At 48.8% G+C, this 19,182-nt stretch overlaps 1 protein-coding gene across 6 annotated transcripts; it reads left to right on the top strand.

The window, feature by feature from the left end:
* The first annotated feature begins 928 nt into the window (after window positions 1-928).
* On the top strand, window positions 929-18,813 carry ETV4 (ETS variant transcription factor 4). 6 transcript variants are annotated; one of them, XM_055697714.1, is made up of 14 exons: window positions 929-1,173; window positions 1,258-1,354; window positions 1,838-1,920; window positions 4,746-4,761; window positions 6,516-6,524; window positions 7,124-7,177; window positions 10,814-10,940; window positions 12,125-12,283; window positions 12,701-12,945; window positions 15,145-15,216; window positions 15,313-15,381; window positions 15,762-15,934; window positions 16,972-17,073; window positions 17,714-18,813. In XM_055697714.1, the coding sequence occupies exons 1-14, from the start codon at window positions 1,129-1,131 to the stop codon at window positions 17,927-17,929; spliced, it is 1,467 nt and encodes a 488-aa protein (XP_055553689.1). In that variant the 5' UTR covers window positions 929-1,128; the 3' UTR covers window positions 17,930-18,813. The 6 variants fall into 6 exon arrangements, with proteins under 6 accessions (XP_055553689.1, XP_027661636.1, XP_055553688.1 ...); XM_027805835.2 differs by lacking the exons at window positions 929-1,173; window positions 1,258-1,354; window positions 1,838-1,920; window positions 4,746-4,761; window positions 6,516-6,524 and having other exon boundaries at window positions 7,089-10,940; window positions 15,714-15,934; XM_055697713.1 differs by lacking the exons at window positions 929-1,173; window positions 1,258-1,354; window positions 1,838-1,920; ... (1 more) ...; window positions 6,516-6,524; window positions 7,124-7,177 and having other exon boundaries at window positions 10,668-10,940; window positions 15,145-15,381; window positions 15,714-15,934.
* Window positions 18,814-19,182: the final 369 nt, after the last annotated feature.

Raw genomic sequence — 19,182 nt, forward strand, 5'->3', positions numbered from 1 at the left:
ATAAGGAAAGCGTGTCAAAAGTGTTCAGGTTCCATTTAGCCCTTGGGATAAATTTCCCCTTTTTTTCTCTGGAGTATCTACTTCTCTTCCAGGAGGTGACATTTCGTGAACGATGACCTTCTTACCGCTGGCTCCCAACTGTTACTGCTATTTTTAATAGGATAAATAGGATCAATAAGTGTTTTAAATATGATCATGGAAGTTTAAAGGACAAACCTGAAAAAAAGAAGAGGATGCATGCACATGGCACAGGCAGCAGCACCTGGTATGCACAGTTGCTCCCAAAAACGCTATTTTGGGGTGCAGATCCCTGGCCTGGGGTTTTATTTTATGCTTTTGTCCCTTAACATTTGTAAGAGCAGAAGTGATTTCAGTAGCTAGGGCTTTCATTATTTTCACTTCCGAATGCGTGAGTGAGATTTTTTTTCCAGATCTTGTCGAAACCTAAATGACTTGCCCAGGACAGAACGGAACGTGCCTGGAGCCTGTCCCCAAGGGCCTGCGCGGGGCCGGGCCCGGGCTGGAGCCGGGAGCGCCCCGGGAGCCCCGGCGGTCGCGCAGCCAGGCGGGCCCGGCGCGCCCCTGCAGCCTTTCATGAATGAACTTCGGGAGGGTTTTTTTATGAATGGGAGCTCCGTCCTTGAATGAAGCCCCGAGTGCTGCGATCCGATTGGCCCTGAAGGAGAAAGCCCCTCCCACCTCTCACTGGGTGAGAGCCAGAAGGAGCCGGGATTGGCGGGCGTGGCCCAGCCCGGAGCTTCATTCACAAAAAAAATTCGATGAAACAAAGGAGCGGGCGAGCGGGGCGGTGAGCGGGGCGATGGGCCAATGGGCGGCCGCCCCCGGGAGGGGCGGGGTCGCGCCGGGCTCCGCGTGGGCCACGCGCCGCCGGTGCGGGTCGGGGCCGCTGTCCCGGGCCGGGGGCTCGGCTCGGCTCGGCTCGCATCACTCCGGCCCATATCCCCAGTTTGGGAGCTCGCAGCCCGTGCCGGGCGGCGAGAGCGCCGGGGGCGGGGGCGGGGTGTCCCGTGGTGGCCGCTGGCCCCGGCAGGTGGGAGCCGGCCCGCCGCGACCCCCCCCGCTGTGTCCCCCGCAGGTGGCAGCCGAGAGGCAGCGCCCGGCGGCGGGATGAAGGGCTTCCCGGACCAGCAGGTACCCTTCGTGCTCCCGCAGGTGAGCGGCGGCCCCGGCGGGCGGGGGGCTCCGGGCTGGGCCCGCCCCGGCCGGGGACCCCGCGCTAATCGGCTCCTCCCGCAGCAGCCTCCGGGCCAGGCGGCCCCCGGTGGCCAAGCTCCCATGGGCGCTAGGAAGAGACCCGGGACCCCGGGCTTGCCCCCGGCGCAGGGCTCGGAAGGTAAGGCGGGGCGGGGGGCAGGGAGGGATGGGGGTGCTGCGGGCTTCGGGGCAGGGACCGGGGTCTCGCCCCCGCCTCCCCGTCCCGGCCGTCCCCCTTCCCGGTGCTGGGGTGTCCCGCTGATCCCCCCACACACACTTCCCGGCGCCGGGGCGTCCTGGTGACAACATCACCACCACCCTTCCCGGCGCCGGAGCGTCCCACCCATCTATCCTCCCCCCTCCCGGTGCCGGGGCGTCCCGCTGACACCCCCTCCGCCTCCCCACTCCCCCACCCCGCCTTTTTTTCCCGGTGCCGGGGTGTCCCGCTGATATCCCCCCCCTCCCCCTTCCCGGTGCCGGAGCGTCCCGCCGATCCACCACGACCCCCCCCTTCCCGGCGCCGGCCCTCCCGCTCCCCCCCCCCCCGCCCCGCCCCGGCGCTGGGGCGTCCCGCTGACCCCCCCCGGCGCTCCACTGAGGAAGCCTCTCGCTTATCACGCAGAGCTCCTCCAGGTCCTGAGCCGGCTGCAGGAGGCCTGGCTGACAGAAGGTAGGCTCCTGCCCCCCCTTCCCCCCCTGCCCCCCGTTCTTCGGCTACCCGTGCCCCCTGGGTTTTGTTTGACCCCCCCCAGACGGGGGTGGGGGGGTGGGTCCCGAGGCGCCACCCGGGCCCGGGGCGGCGCAGCCTAAATGGCACATTTGTGCGGGGCATTTCCCTATGTACGGGCCGGGCTGTTGGCCGCTTTCCTGGTTACAGTTTTCCGTTCAGGCTACTTGTAACTGGTTCGGTGTTAACGCTGATTTGTCACTTATCTTTGCTGGTTGCCAGAACGTTGATATTTTTTTAAGCAAACAAAAAACCCCTATTCCTTTAATTCCAGGAGCGAAGCGCTTCTCAACTCTTTTTTTTTTTTTTCCCTAAGATAATTCTTTGAAGGGACCTTCCTGTGGAATTTACACGCTGTTCAGTTTGGTGTCTGAATTGGTTTGCCTTCAAAGAAGAGGGAAAATTCAAATCCCAGGGAGTCCTGTTAATTCCAAGTGAAACCATCTTTTAACAGCATGGGGAATTTGTTCTGATTCTACTATCACAAATGATCCATTTTCTAGAAAATTCAAAACACATCCTCAAGTACAGACTCTTGATAAATATAAAAGCACTTACTGTGATGTAGGTACTTAATAATGATGACATAAAAATACGCATGGCACTTTGAGCAGAGCTATTTCCCTAACTTTACCACAAGTGAAGGACAATCCTGTCAAACAATTATTTCTTTTTTTTTAAAGCCTTCAAAAAGTTATATTGCAATAAGACAATTAGGGGGGGAAAAATATCAAATGCCTTGTGTCCATTTCAGACTTGAAATGATGTTGATCAGGAGCGTGATGGTCAGGATGCAAAAAGAATTACCTGGGGGCTGTTCCAGGGCTGAAACACTCTGGTATTGTACATCAGAGCTGAAAAATAGGTAAAAATAGGTATTAATTACTGGTCGGCTAATAGACCTGCTGAATGTACACACATAGTTGAGGCTGGTTTCTCTTAAATCCTCAAAAACCTCGAGCTGTTGATAAGTTTGCCTTGAAATTGATTTCTGGTAGCGTTTCAATTTTAGGCTTCCTAGTGTTGAATATTTTTTTTATCTCACTCATCCAAAGGTTTTGCAGAAATCTCTTACTATATGTTTGTCAGTAGCAGAGTGTTCATAGAATGAATTTGTAAGCGCACTGGGGTGGAGGGAAGGTTGCCTGTGGTCTCAGCAGTGTATAGAAAGAGGTAATCTGCTGTTATACGTGATTAGTAAATGATAATGCAAGCCCTAGAATATAGGCAGGTATATTTTTGCCACAGCTTATAGCATCTAGTCAGAGTCCAAGTGAAATTTTGGGGAATTTCAATGCATGTTTGAATATTCCACACTGTGGGAGAAACTAGTTCCCCATATATGAAATTATTTTGCTGAATGGTGGAAATATTTTATGTCATTAATATCTTGTATGTGTCTATACGTTAGCATTTCTTCACAAGATGAAGGCAACTGAAAACTTGAGAGTACCTTCTTAAATGAACAATGCAGAAGAAAAAGGAAGGGAAAATATGTAATATGTTATTTATTCTCTGCCTCTACCACATCCAGTTAAGAAATTTTATTTTATTCACAGTTCTTGGTGTTACTTTTGAAGTAAAAGAGAAACAAACCTGGGAAGGAAGCAAACTGGAAATACAAATTCACAATCAGCCATATGAAAAACGTTAACAAATTTAAACCACATATACATCTGTATCTGCATGTGTGTGTGCCTCTATATATTGTTGTGGTTTCATTCACAGGGCAATCTCTTTGTTAGCTTTTTAGAATATTTTTAACAGTGTTAATTAACACCTGATTTCTCCTTTGCAGGGTAAAATAATAATGTCTGCATATAGATGACTCTTAAAAGAAACAGATGCTGAAAAATCCTAGGTCTTGTTACTAGCAATCCAAAATTTTCTTCTATGCTGTTTTTTTTAATCAGAATCTGTTAGAATGCAATGATGTGAAGCTGGCAGTTGATAACTCTATGGAACTAATTGCAAGCCATATAATTTATAAAATTATTTGGCATTCGGGGAAACAAAAAGCTTCCTTGGACAGAAGTTGGGCAGGTAGTTGGTGATCTGTGAGGACTGCAAGGAGAGGGATGCCCTTCGCTGCGTAACCTTAGCAAGCTTTAGTTACGGTGCTCTAGATCTTGAAAGAGGTGTGGGAAATGCTGCTGCGTGCAGTCTGCATGGCTACAATAAGCCAGGGGTTGGTCTTTAAATGTCTGATTGGGTATCCCAGTTATTTTAAGTATAGATGCTGGATTGGGGAGAACAAGAAAATGTCTATCTGTATTGCAACTCTCCGAAGTAGATAATGCAATATAAAAATTTCAACTTTCTTTAGCCTTCTAGCGTAGGACTGTAGCTGTCTGCAAAAGCATCGCTGTCCAGTAGTAGTGAGGCTGCATGCTCTCGCTCCAGCCATGCCCTTCATTTCACACCCTTTCTGTAGTCTCTTGCTTCTGCTATGAAATTCTCTCCATGAGATGGTCACCGATGCCATCGACTCCAGGCAGCACACTGTGAGAGCCCAACCCAGTTCACACGACGTGATCCCCGCTATTCCTTCTATCACAACGTTGCTTTGTAAAGATAATTCATAAAATGAATTTTGTAGGCTGTTTTTTTTTTTCCTGTTCCCTGCCTTTTATCATTTATATTTCCAGGTTCTTGTCATACAGGTTACTTTAAGGAACAGCAATCGCAGGGCAAAGAGCTTGGTTCATTCCATTCTAATCCGCTGCCTGTTCATGCAGAGTTATTCCCTACGGTTTATTTTTGGCATGTCTTGTCTCTCTTGGCTTCAAGTGACTGAGATTAGGGCTTCCATTCCTCGTGTCCTTCTACTCTGACTCCATCACCTTTGCTTTAGAGCCAAGGGAGAGCAAGCTTTGGGTTTGCCTGTTACGTACTAGCAGCAGCAGTTCTCTCCACAAGTTCGTGATTTTTGTGAAATAATCTGCTGCAAGTTTTCCCTCCCCGGCACTAAAAGGGCCATAAATAACTGTTAGAAGTAATAAGTGTTTCAACACATGTGCTATGGGGAAAGTGCTCCCCACACTTTCTCCCAGGGCACCCCCAAAAGCTCGGCTCAGCTCTGTGTGTTTAGTCGCTGGGGGATGGAGGGACCACTCTAGGAGATGGACTGAGACCATGGCTCTGAGTAACGGAGAAAAAATAGCTGCGTGTTAAAATACAGGCTAAATTCTGATCAGCAGTGTCTTGCTGACATCAGGGGGGTGTGTGGGTGTACTGCTTTTCCTTCCTTAACACCTCTTCTTCCTGGGGGAGAGAAGAATGCAAAAGTATTTGTAAATAAATGCAGATGCTGCCGTCGGGGAGGAATCTGCCACATCGACTTTTGTCCTGGTTTGGTGTCCTGTCGCTTAAGGATGTGGATGTGATGTGTGCTTCGACACAAGCTTGTGTGCAGGCTGTCCAGGAGCAGCATTCCATCCTGCGAAGGGACGGGGGTCACCAACCGGCCCGTGCGATGGGGGCGGGAGCACAGTTGTAGTTATGGGGTGGTGGTGGGGATCCGAATGAATTGTTCATTCAGCACGAGGGCAATGCCAATTAAAGCTTTTCTCAGCAAATGAGGGAAGCGGGAGCTGGAGGAGACTATGTAGCTGGTTCCTCTGTGAAATCAGAAAAGCACTAATTACCTATACACTGTCTCAATGCAGGAATTTTAGCATAATGGCACTACAGGCTACTGTAACGTTTGATTTTGTATGTCGGAATAATCTCTCAAGGACACACCTGTGTACCTCGCTGGGTCAACCTGTGGGTGAAGAAGGACATTGAAATTCTTTTTTCTTCCACTGTGCCATTTCGTTGGTTTATTATATATTTATTATCCATTTTGCAATGGCATTGTTGCAGTTCAGGCATGGGCTGAGGCCAGGCTGTGGCAGGTGATCCACGGACGGACTGGTTGAAGCTGGAGACCAGGAAAGGCAGATGAGGAATTGGCACAAATGATGCCATAAGGGACAGCACAGCTGCCAGTCTTTGTCTTAATTTAAAATCAATATTTACTCCAGGAAGTGATGAAACATACTGTGAAGCACATAGTGAAAAACTCTTCTAGCACTTCCATTTTTAATTTAATCCTCATTGCCATGTGGGAAATTATATCCCTGTGGGCTTTACAGCTTTTTGGAATTCTAGTCTTTCACATAAATCAGAATAAATGTGACTCCCTGACTGGTGAAGAGGCATCAACTTATATATATGTATTTATATATAAAGTAGGAGTAAGCCCCATCAGTTTGTCTAAAAGAAGCACTAAGCCTGAATCTTCTTTGCTAATTTTACTATTTTAACTGCTTTTTAACTATTTTACTGCTTACCACATTGAGCAGCATCTTGTTCCGGTGAGGTGGGCTGTTCCAACGTGAACGAGGCCTCAGCAGATTTTCAGATGTGTTTAATTAGACCATCTTGGAGATATTCAAGTATCTCAGACCTCACTGTTATTCTTGGAGTTGTACTAACAATGCTGGCCACAGGGCAGATGCCCAGAAACAAATAATAATAATAATAATAATAAAAAACTTTACTGCACCAATCTGCGGGGAAAGAGCAGGTTTTTGCTGTTACACCAGCACTGCCTCAAATTTGCAAAATCACACTTACAGACGTGCAAGGCACTGTTAACCATTTCCCTCTCCTGCTACCAGATAGTTTGAATTTTTTTTTTTTCTTCTAAAATGTTTTCATTCTGCTGATTTACAAATTGTAGCCTATTCCACTAGTACCAAGTTGTTTGATTTTTCTGGAGCTTCTGAAAAAATTGTCTATGAAGGTATAGGTGTTTTCTGTTGTGCTCACGCTTTGGCATAGCCTTTCCAAACTGATCAGTTAGTAGTTGTTTCTGAACAATCCCTGCATATTGTGTTTCTAATGAAAACTGTGAACCCTGAGCTAATAAATTTGCTGTTGTCCTAATTTCCAAGGTCAGGGAGAAAGAAACCAGCAGGCTGTTAAGGGGTAAATCTGCAGGCAGAAGAACTGTATTCATTAATCCCAAAGGGAAACTATCCATAGTCGCTAAAGTGCATCCCAGCAAAAAGCTCAGATCTTTCCTGCCTGGGTTTATTTCTACCTTGCTGTTAATTATATCATACAGAGTGCCAAATCTAATTCTCCTCTCTCTCTTTCCCTGCCCCCCTTCTTCTCTCCCTCCCCTGGCAGCTCAGGTTCCAGACAGTGATGAGCAATTTGTGCCTGACTTACATTCAGAAAACTGTAAGTATCGTGGAGGTGATCACACATCTCACAGGAGAAGGGCAGGATACACTTAAGCTGAAGAAACACATGAAATGTAACACACCACACAGACACGGAGGCTCATTTTAGTTCTGCGTTGGTGTGATGGGGACAAACAAACCAGGCCAGCTGGCCACATCTGGGCAATGCAAAAATGTCTTTTTGTGGTGCTAACTACCGTGGTCCCTTATGCAGAGTGATGTCAACAGAAATGTGTTTTAGTTGGTGTACGGGTGAGTAATTAGGCACCCCTGAACAGCTGAGAAAGTGCACTATGGTGACAATGAAAGGTAAAATTTCTGCTATTGCTCCTCCCAAAGCAAAAGAAATGGGACTGTATGTGGAATTAAGGGTGCTGTGTCTCTTGCAGGTGCTTTCTGGGGGCTCTGCTCACTTGCGGAGCCTCTGGCTGAGCACCCGCTGCCAGCATGGCCTCTGTGAGGTGATGGTCCTGCCTGCTGCCTGCCCCAATGTGAGGGCACGGTGTCCCAGAGATGCTGTCTGGGCTGCTTGCCCTCTGTTCTTAGGAACTGCCCAGCGAACAGATCACCTGTGGGAGCGTACAAACAGTAATGTGGATGTTTGCTCTGAGAACGGGTCAAAGCCTCTTACAGATGAAGGAGCTGAGCGTTGCTCAGGTGCAAGCGTACGCGTAGGAACCCTCTGCACAGTGGCCATCCAGCTCTTCCTGCTTCCCTCTTCAGCTGGCCCTCCCAGTATGCCACCGTTTTGTTTGGAAGCTGATGCTGGGATAAGACCACATGCCTGAAGTGAATATTGACTATTCTGAACAGCTCTGTTGCAAGCAGCCGCAGGAACGCTGAGCCTGACTCCTGACAGGCACGCCAAGGCTACAGGAGGATGCCTGACCGTTCCCTGGGCACATATATGTCCTAGCAGCTAACTGAGTGCAGAGATCTCCAGTTAAAGCTGGTGCAGTCAACTTTGGTGACCTTCCTACACTGATATCCCTCTGCCCAGGGCAGTTTTCCCCATGAAAACTAAACCGAAGGGCTTGTACTGGTTGCTCTTGCCTACCTCCTTTCCCTGGACTTGGCCCTGCAGCACAGCTGGGCTTGCTCTCTGAGTCATATATCTTGTTTCTTCCTCTTTTTGACCTAGAACCAAGGAGAGGTCTGGTCCCATGTTTCGCTCAGAATGAATGAATGAATGAATGAGCCAGTTGTAATGCGATAGCCTGTTGCAGCAATTCAAGGCCGGAAAGAATTGGCTGCTCCTAGCGCATCTCGCTTCTTGAAACTTCAATGGAGTTCAGTGTAATGGACAGAGCAATTTTATTTTTTTTTTCCCCCTGAGACTCAGCCGACACATCAGCATTTTTAGATGGGTTCTATATATGTTTACTCCAGACATCGAAAAGAGCTGCTACAGACAGGCAGAAGGGAAGTGGGTGCCCCAGGCATAGAAAGACCTTTTTCTCTTTTGAGCCTTTTCTGGGCTGGGGGTGTTTGCACAGATGCAGGAGCATCATGCCTGGGGTACTGAATCCATCCCAGGATGCTGGGTCAGCCAGCACCTGCCATCGGTTTGGACAGGGACCCCTCTGCCACGATTGACAGCAGCCCCAGGGCTGGCTGGGGGAGCCGGTTGTCCTCTAGAAGGGGGTAGGGGCCAGAAGCCATCGGAGGCTCTGGCATTTTACAGATTAGATTTATTTTCATTTATTCTGTCAAGCTGTTTGGATCCCTGTGGGTGCTGGCATGATGTGAAGATGGGCTTTTTTTGGTGTAGGCTGAAACCGAAGGCAGGCGAAAGGAGTCAGGTTTGAAGGGGTTTTGCCCCCCTCTTGATGAGAAACGATTTTTGGGGAGAGATGTTCGCAATAGAAAGTGGCCTTAATGTCCTGTGGTGAGAGGCAGCAGCAGCCCTTTCTCCAGCCCTTTGGAGAGCTGTCTGAAGGCACAATTAGCCCTTTATGTGAGGGAGAACTGGCTTGAGGGTGGCTGGTGCACGTACAGTTCAGGTCAGTCCTGATATAAACTCAGCAAAAAGATGAGGTATTAACAGATCAGGTTGTTACTTTCCATCCTTGAAATGACAATCGCAGCTCTGAACATCCCAGGCTTTGTCAGCAGCATCATGTCAGCTTGAGGAGCTGGGAGTAACCTGGCAAAGGACTGCAGGCAGCCTTATGAAAAGCTTAGTTTTGTTTTGGGGGGCAGATCCTTCTCTTGTTTGAAAAAGAAACCTAGACCTATGTACCTCTCTGGGGTGTCTTTTCTTTCCTTCCTAAGTGGCAGCGACCTCCTGCAGCAGCAGAGCCCAGGGGCAAAGGCAGAAGATGCTCACAGTGTCCTTCAGCCAGGATAAGCTTTTCTGAGGAGCTAGTGAAGGATTTTGCTCCTGCTGGATTTAATTAAGCATAAGGAGTAACAGTACCCACATCCTACTTCCTCGTGCTGTAAACTGCAACCCACACTTGTTATTCCTGACATTCTAACCAGGCCAGAAATATCCCTCCTTGTCTACATCGGGCCAGCGCACTGAAAATGAAAAAGAACCTTTTTACTTTTTTCCTAGACTCTCACTGGTGTTTTGGACGAGCAGAGGTGTTGTGTGAGATTCCCCCAGTTCCACGTTCAGGGGTCTTGGACTATTAGCATCGAAATTCAACGAAGGAAAAGCTGCATTTTGAGATTCTACAGGTAGCTGCCGAGTGCCAGCGCAGCAGCCTCCCGTCCAGCAATCGCAATACCCTGTAGGAGACCCTGGCTGCCTTCCTGAGGGCTAAAGTATAAACCTGGTCTAATTAATGAAATCAGATATTTCAAAGGGAGGCTACTGGGAGGACTGCAAGCTGCTCATCGAAATTTGGGGTATATAGTAGCAAAAGCAAGGACTTGGAAGTCAGACTTCTGCTTTGGACTGTGCTTTACCACCGATGCTGTTCCTTTGGGAAAGGGATTGTAGCTACCTAAGGCAGTTTAGGTGCCTGAGAAAACACTTACTTGTGTAAGGTGTGAGCAAGTTAGCCTGAGGACAGCCTGTAACGATATGCAATACATATAACAGCATTTCCCACAGAAAACCTTCAGCTTTTGCAGCTGTTTGTACAAAAATCTTACATTTACTGTCCTACAGGACAAATGATACTATCAGGAAATCTGCAATGTGTCATCATATTAGTGTGTGACAACTTAACACAGTGCTACATGGTAATGTTACTCACAAGACATGCTTACCAGGTATGTCAGGGAAAGAATATTTTACCTGATGCAAATCAAAACTTTGCTTTTATGTGTTGAAAAATAAGGGTATGTGCATGCTACAACAGGAAACGTCTGTCCCAGCCCTGAACAGCTTAAGGAAATACCCACTCTAAATCCTTTTCAAAGCGCTCTGGATTATCACAGAGCATGTTAACACTACCTTAAGATTTGCTCTTAAGGTCGATGTAGCATACAAACATTACTAAATCAAGGGCAGAGCTCAGGGAGGTCCTGTGAACTTGGGTGTGTTGGTATTTGGTTTCTCTCGGAGCCAGCAGAGCAAGGACGAGGTGGTGGCATCTCTGCTGGCTTCACTGGCTGATAAAATTGCCTCTCCGTAAACCAGAAAAAACCGTCAACTTGACCTTTCATTTCTCTCCCACAGTAGCTTTTCACAGTCCTCCTGCTAAGATTAAAAAGGAGCCACAGAGTCCCTCCTCGGACCTCACACTGTCCTGCAACCATGAGCAGCCATCCCAGTACCACAATGGCGAGCAGTGCCTTTACACCAGGTAACAGCTTACATGGGGGAAGGGGAGGGGGCAGAAGCTGTTATGAAACCAAGTGCTACTGCGTTATCTAATAATTACAACAACGAACCGGTCTGGCTGCTGCGATGCCCATGAGCCGGTGGGTCAGCTCAGGGCAGCTCGCTCAGCCGGTGTTTACGGCACTGGTTAGCCCAGACCCATGTAGAGTAGGTCAGGGGTCTGGGCTTGCCCCTTTATTTCTTCTCCCAGTGCTGTTCCTCAGCTGTCCTGATGCTGAGAGCAGTCTTGGCATCTGTCACGTGCCTCTCTCCCCGCATTGCTTTCCAAAATCTGTCCTGGCAAGTTGCTCCCCAGCACCGTCGCCCACAGTCCTGGCTGCTTGCCTGAGTTACCGTACAGCTTCTGCAGTACTGACACTGCCATGCGGAATTAAACTTTATAACTCAGGGTAGGTTATAAAGCAGAGTGTTTCATTCACCGGCGGGCATCAGGGTGGATAATTCCAAAAGCACCCGCTGCCCCACTTCTTTGTGCACGTGCGATTTAAAGTTTACATTCATACATATTCCATCGATGCCCGAGAATAGGTTGGGTTAGGGTAATTAGTCTACCAAGAAGTCATTAACAGAAGTTTCTTCCCATTTGCGCTTGCACACTCTCTCCTGGTGCGGATCATGGGAGTCGCCGAGGATGAAGGCTTAGGAGTCTCCCTCTTGTCACCTTCCCTCTTCGTGCAGACTCAGTCGTGTCCCCAGTTCCTTCCCAACCAAAACCCAGGACAGACCCAGTTTTCCTGGCTCAGGGCACAGACGTTCACATACCGGTGTCGTCTTATCAGCACAGGAGCATCCCAGCCCCACCTTACCAGTACAGCGGGCCCCAGGACCGGGCCTAACTTGCAAAGTCACCTGTGAAGCTCCTCTTTGTACATGCAATGAGAATTTTAATTATTCTGAGTTTTCCGTATCCTATTAGTCCAGTGATTTCTAAGCTTTCTATCACCACCTTCTCCCATTTTCGGGTCATTGCTGTTGTGCGCAGGGGCAAGCGATGCTCGGGAAGGCAGGAGTTGATGCTGGGAGTTTTCTGGCCCAGGTGGCTGTGCAGAGGGACAGCGTGTCTGCCTGTGACACGTCCTCCCCAGGTGCTGCCACCGGTCCTTCTCGGAGAACGATAACGCTCCACTCTCTGTTTGACTGTCCCAGTGCCTATGATCAACCCAGCCAAGTTGGCGCTGAGTCCCCTGACCCAGGAACCCCGATACAGTCACCGCTCCAGCAGTTCCCTAGACAGGACAGGAGCTTCTTGACCCCTCCGGGGCCACCCCACCCCCCCTCCAGCTGTGGGTACCACAATGACCACAGGTGAGTTACTGGGAGGAGGGGGCAGCCACTGGCAAGGATTGCCCTGCCGGGTGAGTCGGGGCGGGGGGGCTGCAGCATCCAGATTAAAGCGCTCGGTTTACACCAACCACAAGACCCCCCCGTCCCATCCAAAGTGGGATGGGGTCCAAAGCGGACCCACCGCTGCTGCCTAGGGTTTGAAGGAGGAGGCTATAACCTTAAGCCTGTCGGGTTCTGTGGGTGATGGGCTGCGTTGCTGCCCTTGGAAACATCTGGCATTGGCGTCCCTTCCTTGCCCCGGCGATGCGTGCAGCTCCTACAGCCCTACTAAAGAGCCTGGGGTTGAGGCAGTTTCTGTCCCCCCCAAGCAGCCCTGCACCAGGGCCAAGATCGGGGGGCCAAGCAAGCTGCCATCCCATGTCCTCTCCCCTCTCCTAGCTCTGTGTACCAGTCGCCTGCGGAGATGGGCTGTTCCTTCCCCTCTTCCCAGAGCCTGGCCCAGGAAGACCCCAGCACCTACCAGCACCAGCTGTCCGAGCCCTGCCTCCAGTACCCTCATCAGGGCTTCAAGCAGGAGTACCAGGACCCGCAGTACGAGCAAGCCGGCCAGGCAGGCAGCAGCTGTCAGTACCCAGCAGCTGAGGTGGTCAAGCAGGAGCAGGTGGACTACGTGTACGACGCAGGTAGGCAGCGCTAGCTCCGATTGCAGATGCTGGGGGTGAGCAATCACACATCCACCACTTCTTGGGCTTTGACACAATGCTGCCTCATCTTCAGGAGTGTGTGTGCTCCTGGAAAACTGGCTGTGTAGCAGGAAACGGCTCTGTCTGTTGACTGCATCCAAGAAAAGGCTGGGACATTCACCTTCTGTACTGTGTTCCAAGAAGGATTTTCTGGGAGATAGTGGAAAGCTTTAACCAGATACAGGAGCTAGAAGGTGATGTTAAACCCAGCCAGGCTGGATTAAAGGCATGCATTTGTTCTCCAAGGAAATAAAATAGCCGCTGGGGAGACTCAAAATTCATAATTAGCCCGCTTGCACTATCAGAAATGGAGAAAAGTTCTCTCAGGGGGAGTTTTTGTCTTCAGGGGTGTGTTGAGCTGGTAGGTCATAGAAAGGGAGAGAAGTGAGGTCAGCTTTGAAGAAATTATACTGAGAACATTCTGTAAATAGCAGCAGAAAGGAAGGAATTAAGTATCTTGGAGCTGGTACAGAAAAACTGTCTCGGATCCCTGCAGCAAGGAGGGGATCTGCGAGCAGTGGCAGAGGAAAGCTGCTCTGGCGTGGGGATCGTAAGGCACAGCCCTGAGCTGCAGCTCGTGACACTGCCTGGCCCTGTGCCTTTTCCCTGCTGGGAGGCTGAAGAATTTAATTCACAAAATGGAGAGAAAGATGCAGCTCTGCCAGCTCCAGTGGGTGTCACCATCACGGCGGAGGTCTGGCCCCAGCAGCTGACACCCGCTGGAAACTGGTGCCCCATTTCAGAGCTTACCATGCAAGATAAACCAGCTTTGGCCTGACAAACGGATCTAAAAGTCTGAAACGGTCTAAAGAGACGTGAGTGGCTAACAATAAACCGGACAATTCCAAGGACCGGGATAAGCAGGGAGCCCGGTCTGCCTTGGCTCAGCCACGTGCACTGTGCTGCTCCGTGTCTCTTGCCGTGCCAGCCTCCACCTGCTACTTCCCATAGAAACGGGGCAGAGCATCACAAGAGAAAATAATTTATATTTCCAAAAATAGCTCTCTAGATACCAGATTGATCAGGCAATCCTCTTATTTTTCCACAAGGGAGAAATCTTATTTTTTCAGCAGATCTGTCCAAAGACTTGCTACCCTGACCTCACAGTACACTCTGCTAGAGGGAATGTTACTTCTGGTTTCTGGGTATTTTAATGGACATTTTGAATTGTTGCAGTATTTAGCAGAAATAAATGCATAAATAAAAAGCTCCTTTGAGGGTATAGAATCATCGCTGTGGCTGTGCTGGTGTTACACTTTCACTGGGTCCTTCTGGCCAGACAGGGGAGGAAAATGTGCAAACCCAGAAGAATGCTTTCTGTGCGAGTAGTTTACGATTGTAATAATACACAGTGTGTCAGCTCAGAGTACCCTTCTGCCCTTAGCACAGGAGTGTGAGGGAGATGTAAGGTAAATCTTTCCAAAGCTCCTGGTTACAGCTTCCATCTCGGCTGTGAACAGAAAATAGCTTTGATTCAGAAAACACATGATTCAGAAGAGATAAATTGTAGTGCCCAGGCAGCAATATGCACTGCAGAGAGATTAGGAAAAGACTTTCTGCTTATTTTTAAATCAAGTTATTTTTTTCCTTTATGTTTTCTCAACTGTTTGTGACAATGCCCCATCATGATGCGAAAAAGCCAGGGAGACTCGGGATATCTGAAATGACATTTGTGAGATGCTGTCTGCAGTAAACATTCAGATGCTGCTGTTCTTCATTAATATCATCATAGTACCCCTGGAAAAATGCAATGCCTTTTCCTTCTCACCCACGAAATGAGTAGCAGAGTGCATAGTTATCTTCAACTAGGAGTAGGCAGAGGCAGCACACAAATTTAGCCTCTCGTCCAAGGTTTTGTGTTCAGAGTGTATAGGTGACTGACGGGCTATCCTGGCTACTCTGAAGGATGTCGTGTGTTAGTACCACCGAAATTTACTATTGTAATTAACAATGGGAAGCATAATGAAGGCAAAAGTTGTGGTGGGATGGGTGAGACATAACAAGTTGCCAGTCTGCCACTAATGCTTTAGGAGGGCGCTAAGTTGGTTAGATGGCTGCACTTGCCTATCCACCTCTGGAGAACAAGATTGTTCCGCCTCCTGTGCTTTTAATTAAATGAGTTTGTTAATTGTTCCATAGATGTTCCTGGCTATCACACGTACGCAAATGTTGAGAGTTATTCAAGCCATTCAAATACAGAAGATCCGTCAGGTAAGAAGCTCGGTGCCTGTCATCTTGTCCCTGCACTGCCCTTGATGCTGCCCTGTCTTCTTTGCCTACAACTGCCTGTGTTGCTTTCTCTTGCAGCCTGCAGGTACGACAAGCCGATGAGCTGCTTTACTGATGATGTCTGTGTCGTTCCAGAAAGTTGTGAAGGTCAGAGAAAGAATGGCTTGCAGTTTGGGTGTAAGATGGGGTTATCCAGCATCTTTGCTAGCCGCTTGGCCGCTGTCCGCGTAGTTTGTTACATCGTGTTCTTGTAGGTGTGTTAGTGGTTCATACCTGGCTTTTTGGGATCCTGTTTCTTGAGCTTTTTTAGCAGCAAATAGGCCTTCTAGCATAAGTAGCATAATTGTGAGGTTCATCGGAGCTGCTCTTGGAAGAGCTGCTGGTGAATTGGCCACTCTATTCTATATGAACTTAAATATTCCAGGTAAAGAATTGTGAAATGTGTGCTTTTTTTGTTTTTTTGTTTTTTTTTTTCCCAGCTGTTTTTGCACTGTTACCCTTAGGAACACCTTGTGTGTTCTTCTCAGCAAGAGGCAAGAAGCAGAAAGCTGGAGGGAACCGGGAAGGGTCTGCACACCAGAGACGGGGATCTCTCCAGCTCTGGCAATTTCTTGTAGCTTTACTGGACGATCCAACCAATTCCCACTTCATTGCCTGGACTGGCAGAGGGATGGAGTTCAAGCTCATTGAGCCAGAAGAGGTGAAACTATTTCGCTTCTCTACAGGCTGTTTCTGAGGCTACAAATTCATTCCCAAGTGGCTTTTTCTCTGCCCTGTGAAGGCTCCTGCCTACCAGCGGTACTTGCCAGACCCTGCAGCAAGCCAGGGTTTTTAAAGAGGTCAAAACACTTGGGTGACACAAATACCAGGTTTAAGAAAGGCTGTTTGTAAGTTTAGAGCCTCAGCAATGCAGTGAGTCAAATTGCCCACTGCCTCCACTTCCCCAGATGCTTTACTCTTAAGCTTGCAGTGACCCGTGCTGTCTTACCACACTCCGTACTCCAGGTTGACATTGAGGTTTGGAGTTTTGAACCCCACTGATGGCAGTTTTCCTAAAAATCTGGAAGAAAATATATCCCAGTCTAAATATATTTTTATATCAAAATTCCATTAACTAAAGTGTAATTTCGAATGCTGCCGTGTTCCAAAAAAACCCAGTAAAATCTGACAATAGCTGGGAGATGGGTCTGTAATATCTGCTCATGTCTTGCTCCGATTAGAGCTGCATTTAGCACTGTTCTTGCTACATATTAACCTTTATGGGCACTTTCAGCGCAGGTGAGTTGTTTTGGTGGGCTGACGTGCTTACAACAGACTTCCGAGTCTCATAGACAAAGCTGAAAATCATGTAGTAGGAGGAAGAAAGGCACATGGGTCTTCCCGTGGAGGTGTTCCCTTGCACTTTGGCTCCTGGTAAACATGTGATCCTTGAAGATAAAGAGTAGCAGAGGATGAAGCAGTCCTTCAACATCCTCAAGCTTTCAGAGTACCAGAGAGTGAGAAGTGGTGACAGCAAATGAGCTCTGTAGTGGTGAGGGGAATGCTTCTCTGTGATACAGGATGCTTCAGTTTGAGTTCTACTCTTCCTGTTTAAAAGCTGCTAAATAATTGTTGTGTGAGTCTATTATTCAAGCATTGTAAATGTTTGCTTCTCAAAAGAGAATCAGCTGGATAATGTTCTTTTGCCCTTGGGCTGGGTTCACAGAAATTTGTGCACTTTGATGTTTTATTCTACAGGTAGCCAGGCTGTGGGGTATCCAAAAGAACCGTCCGGCCATGAACTACGACAAGCTGAGCCGATCCCTTCGCTACTATTACGAGAAAGGCATCATGCAGAAGGTCAGTTTGCAAAGCAGACGGAGTTTTTTGTGCCTTTAGTGATGCTTCTCTTGCAGAGATGGGGATCTCTCCAGCTCTGGCAGGCTTGCCTTGCCAGTCACCCTGCGCTCATCACCCCATCACTTCTCTTTGCAGCGGTTAAATGGGGAAAGCGTAAAGGAGCTGAATCTAGGCTTTATATATGGGAAATAAAGGGGAATCGCGATTTCTTTCTTTTTCTGTACGTGTCTGCCCTCAGGAGAGCTGGAATTTATGCAGCTGTGAGGAAATAGAATTGGTCTAGACTTGGTGAGAGAAAGGCTGCTGGGGGCTTGGTCCTGTGTAGTAGGGGTGGTCTCTTCCCAATCCAGGGCACTGGAGAGGACATCTGTGAGTGTAATTATGTCACAGTTACAGACTGGTCAGGGGCTGCTGCTGCTGTTGGGACAAAGTGAGCTGGCAGCATCCCATTTCCCAGGAGCTGTTCCACGGGAGATCAGAGCAGCAGGAGGACAGCGCAAGGAGCAGTTTACAGCTCTGGCGTGTCTCAGGGCAATGGGCTAGAGCAGCCAGCTGGTTTTGCAAGCCCTTCTCTCTGCTGAGGAGCATTGCCTAGTGCTGCCTGTGTGCCTGCAGCATTCGTCTCCTCTCTTCCCTGCAGGTGGCTGGAGAACGCTACGTGTACAAGTTTGTGTGTGAACCTGAAGCGTTGTTCTCTCTGGCTTTCCTTGATAATCAGCGGCCAACTCCGAAGGCTGACGGGCAGGTCAGCGAGGAGGACACGGTGCCTCTTTCTCACCTGGATGAGAATGCCACTTACCTGCCAGACCATGGGAGCCTCCCTCCGCAGCATTACAGCAAAGGCTACACATACTAGCATTGCTGGGAGCACGCCGTGCCGCTCTTGCTCGTGTATATAAGGAGACATCTGGTGAGGATTCAATCCATATAATAAGCATTTTTCCAGGCCAGCCTAGGGTATGCAACAAACTATGAAGAGCTGCTTTGGTCAGGAAAAGCGTTCAGGTACACACATGGATAATCGGCTGACAGTTGACAGGGCTCTTTTGTGCTTGCGATAAGACCCTCATATCTGTCAGGGTGAGACTTGTTCTCAGCAATGCAGACATCGTCCCAACAGCAGAGCTGCAGCTTCAGCAGCATGTCAGGTAACTGCTGCCGGAACAAAGGAGCCTGTCGCAGTCCCTCTCTTTGGTGAGGGAGGAGATGCCAGTCCTACTGGGCTTCTTTTTTTTTTTTTTTTTAACTATGAGGATGTTACGATGCTGGCTGCTGGCTCCATTCCTCCTGTATGGGTGCTGAGCCTCTGTATAACCTGCCCTCAGCAAGGGATGGCTCTGACCCACGCAGACTCACCTCTGCGAGGCCAGTCTTGCCTTCTTCTCAGGTGGGCTGCAACACGGTCATCACAGACCACAGGAAAAGAGCAACACCACTTGTCTTGTACGTGCATGCTCCTGCCTTATCACCTTGCTCCTAACGCTTCACGCCAGGGCTCTCCGGTACTCGGGCACTCTGAGTGGGGTAGCTGGAGCCACTGGCCGAAATTGGAGCAGTTCTGGGGTACATGGCACACCATGCAATACAGCAGAACTACAGAGCTGCCCGATTGCATCTGTCTGTGGCACAGGTTAAGCCAGCATCCCCCTCGGGTAGAGAGATTGCGGGAGGCAGCAAGGCCTGAGGGTCCGGTTCATTGTATGGTTGTGACTTTTCCAAATTAAACAACTTTAACAAACATCCTTGGGTTCTTTGAAGACCTGTCAGACTCCTGAGTGTGCTCATCCTGGGCTCAACTAGAAAATCATCTAAGGCAAGAAAAAAACCTGCTGGAGGTGCATTAAGAAAATGCTTTACAAAGTAACCTAAACCATACGTAGTTTTCAATATCTAAAGTTTTAGACTTAACCTCCACAGATTTTTGCGTGTTTAAGGGAAATTCTGAAGTGTTGGAAAGGCAGTTAGCAGCAGCCCAATGCAGCACATGCAACTTAGCTAAACTTTGACTGTTTTTTTTTTCCCCACAATAATGAACATTACAGTGGGGGCACCGCATCCTCATTATGAGGTGCCTCACTTTTTAACTAGCAGCTGACTATGTGCCTGGTT

Source organism: Falco cherrug, chromosome 20, assembly GCF_023634085.1.
Source record: "Falco cherrug isolate bFalChe1 chromosome 20, bFalChe1.pri, whole genome shotgun sequence".
Lineage (NCBI taxonomy): Eukaryota > Metazoa > Chordata > Aves > Falconiformes > Falconidae > Falco > Falco cherrug.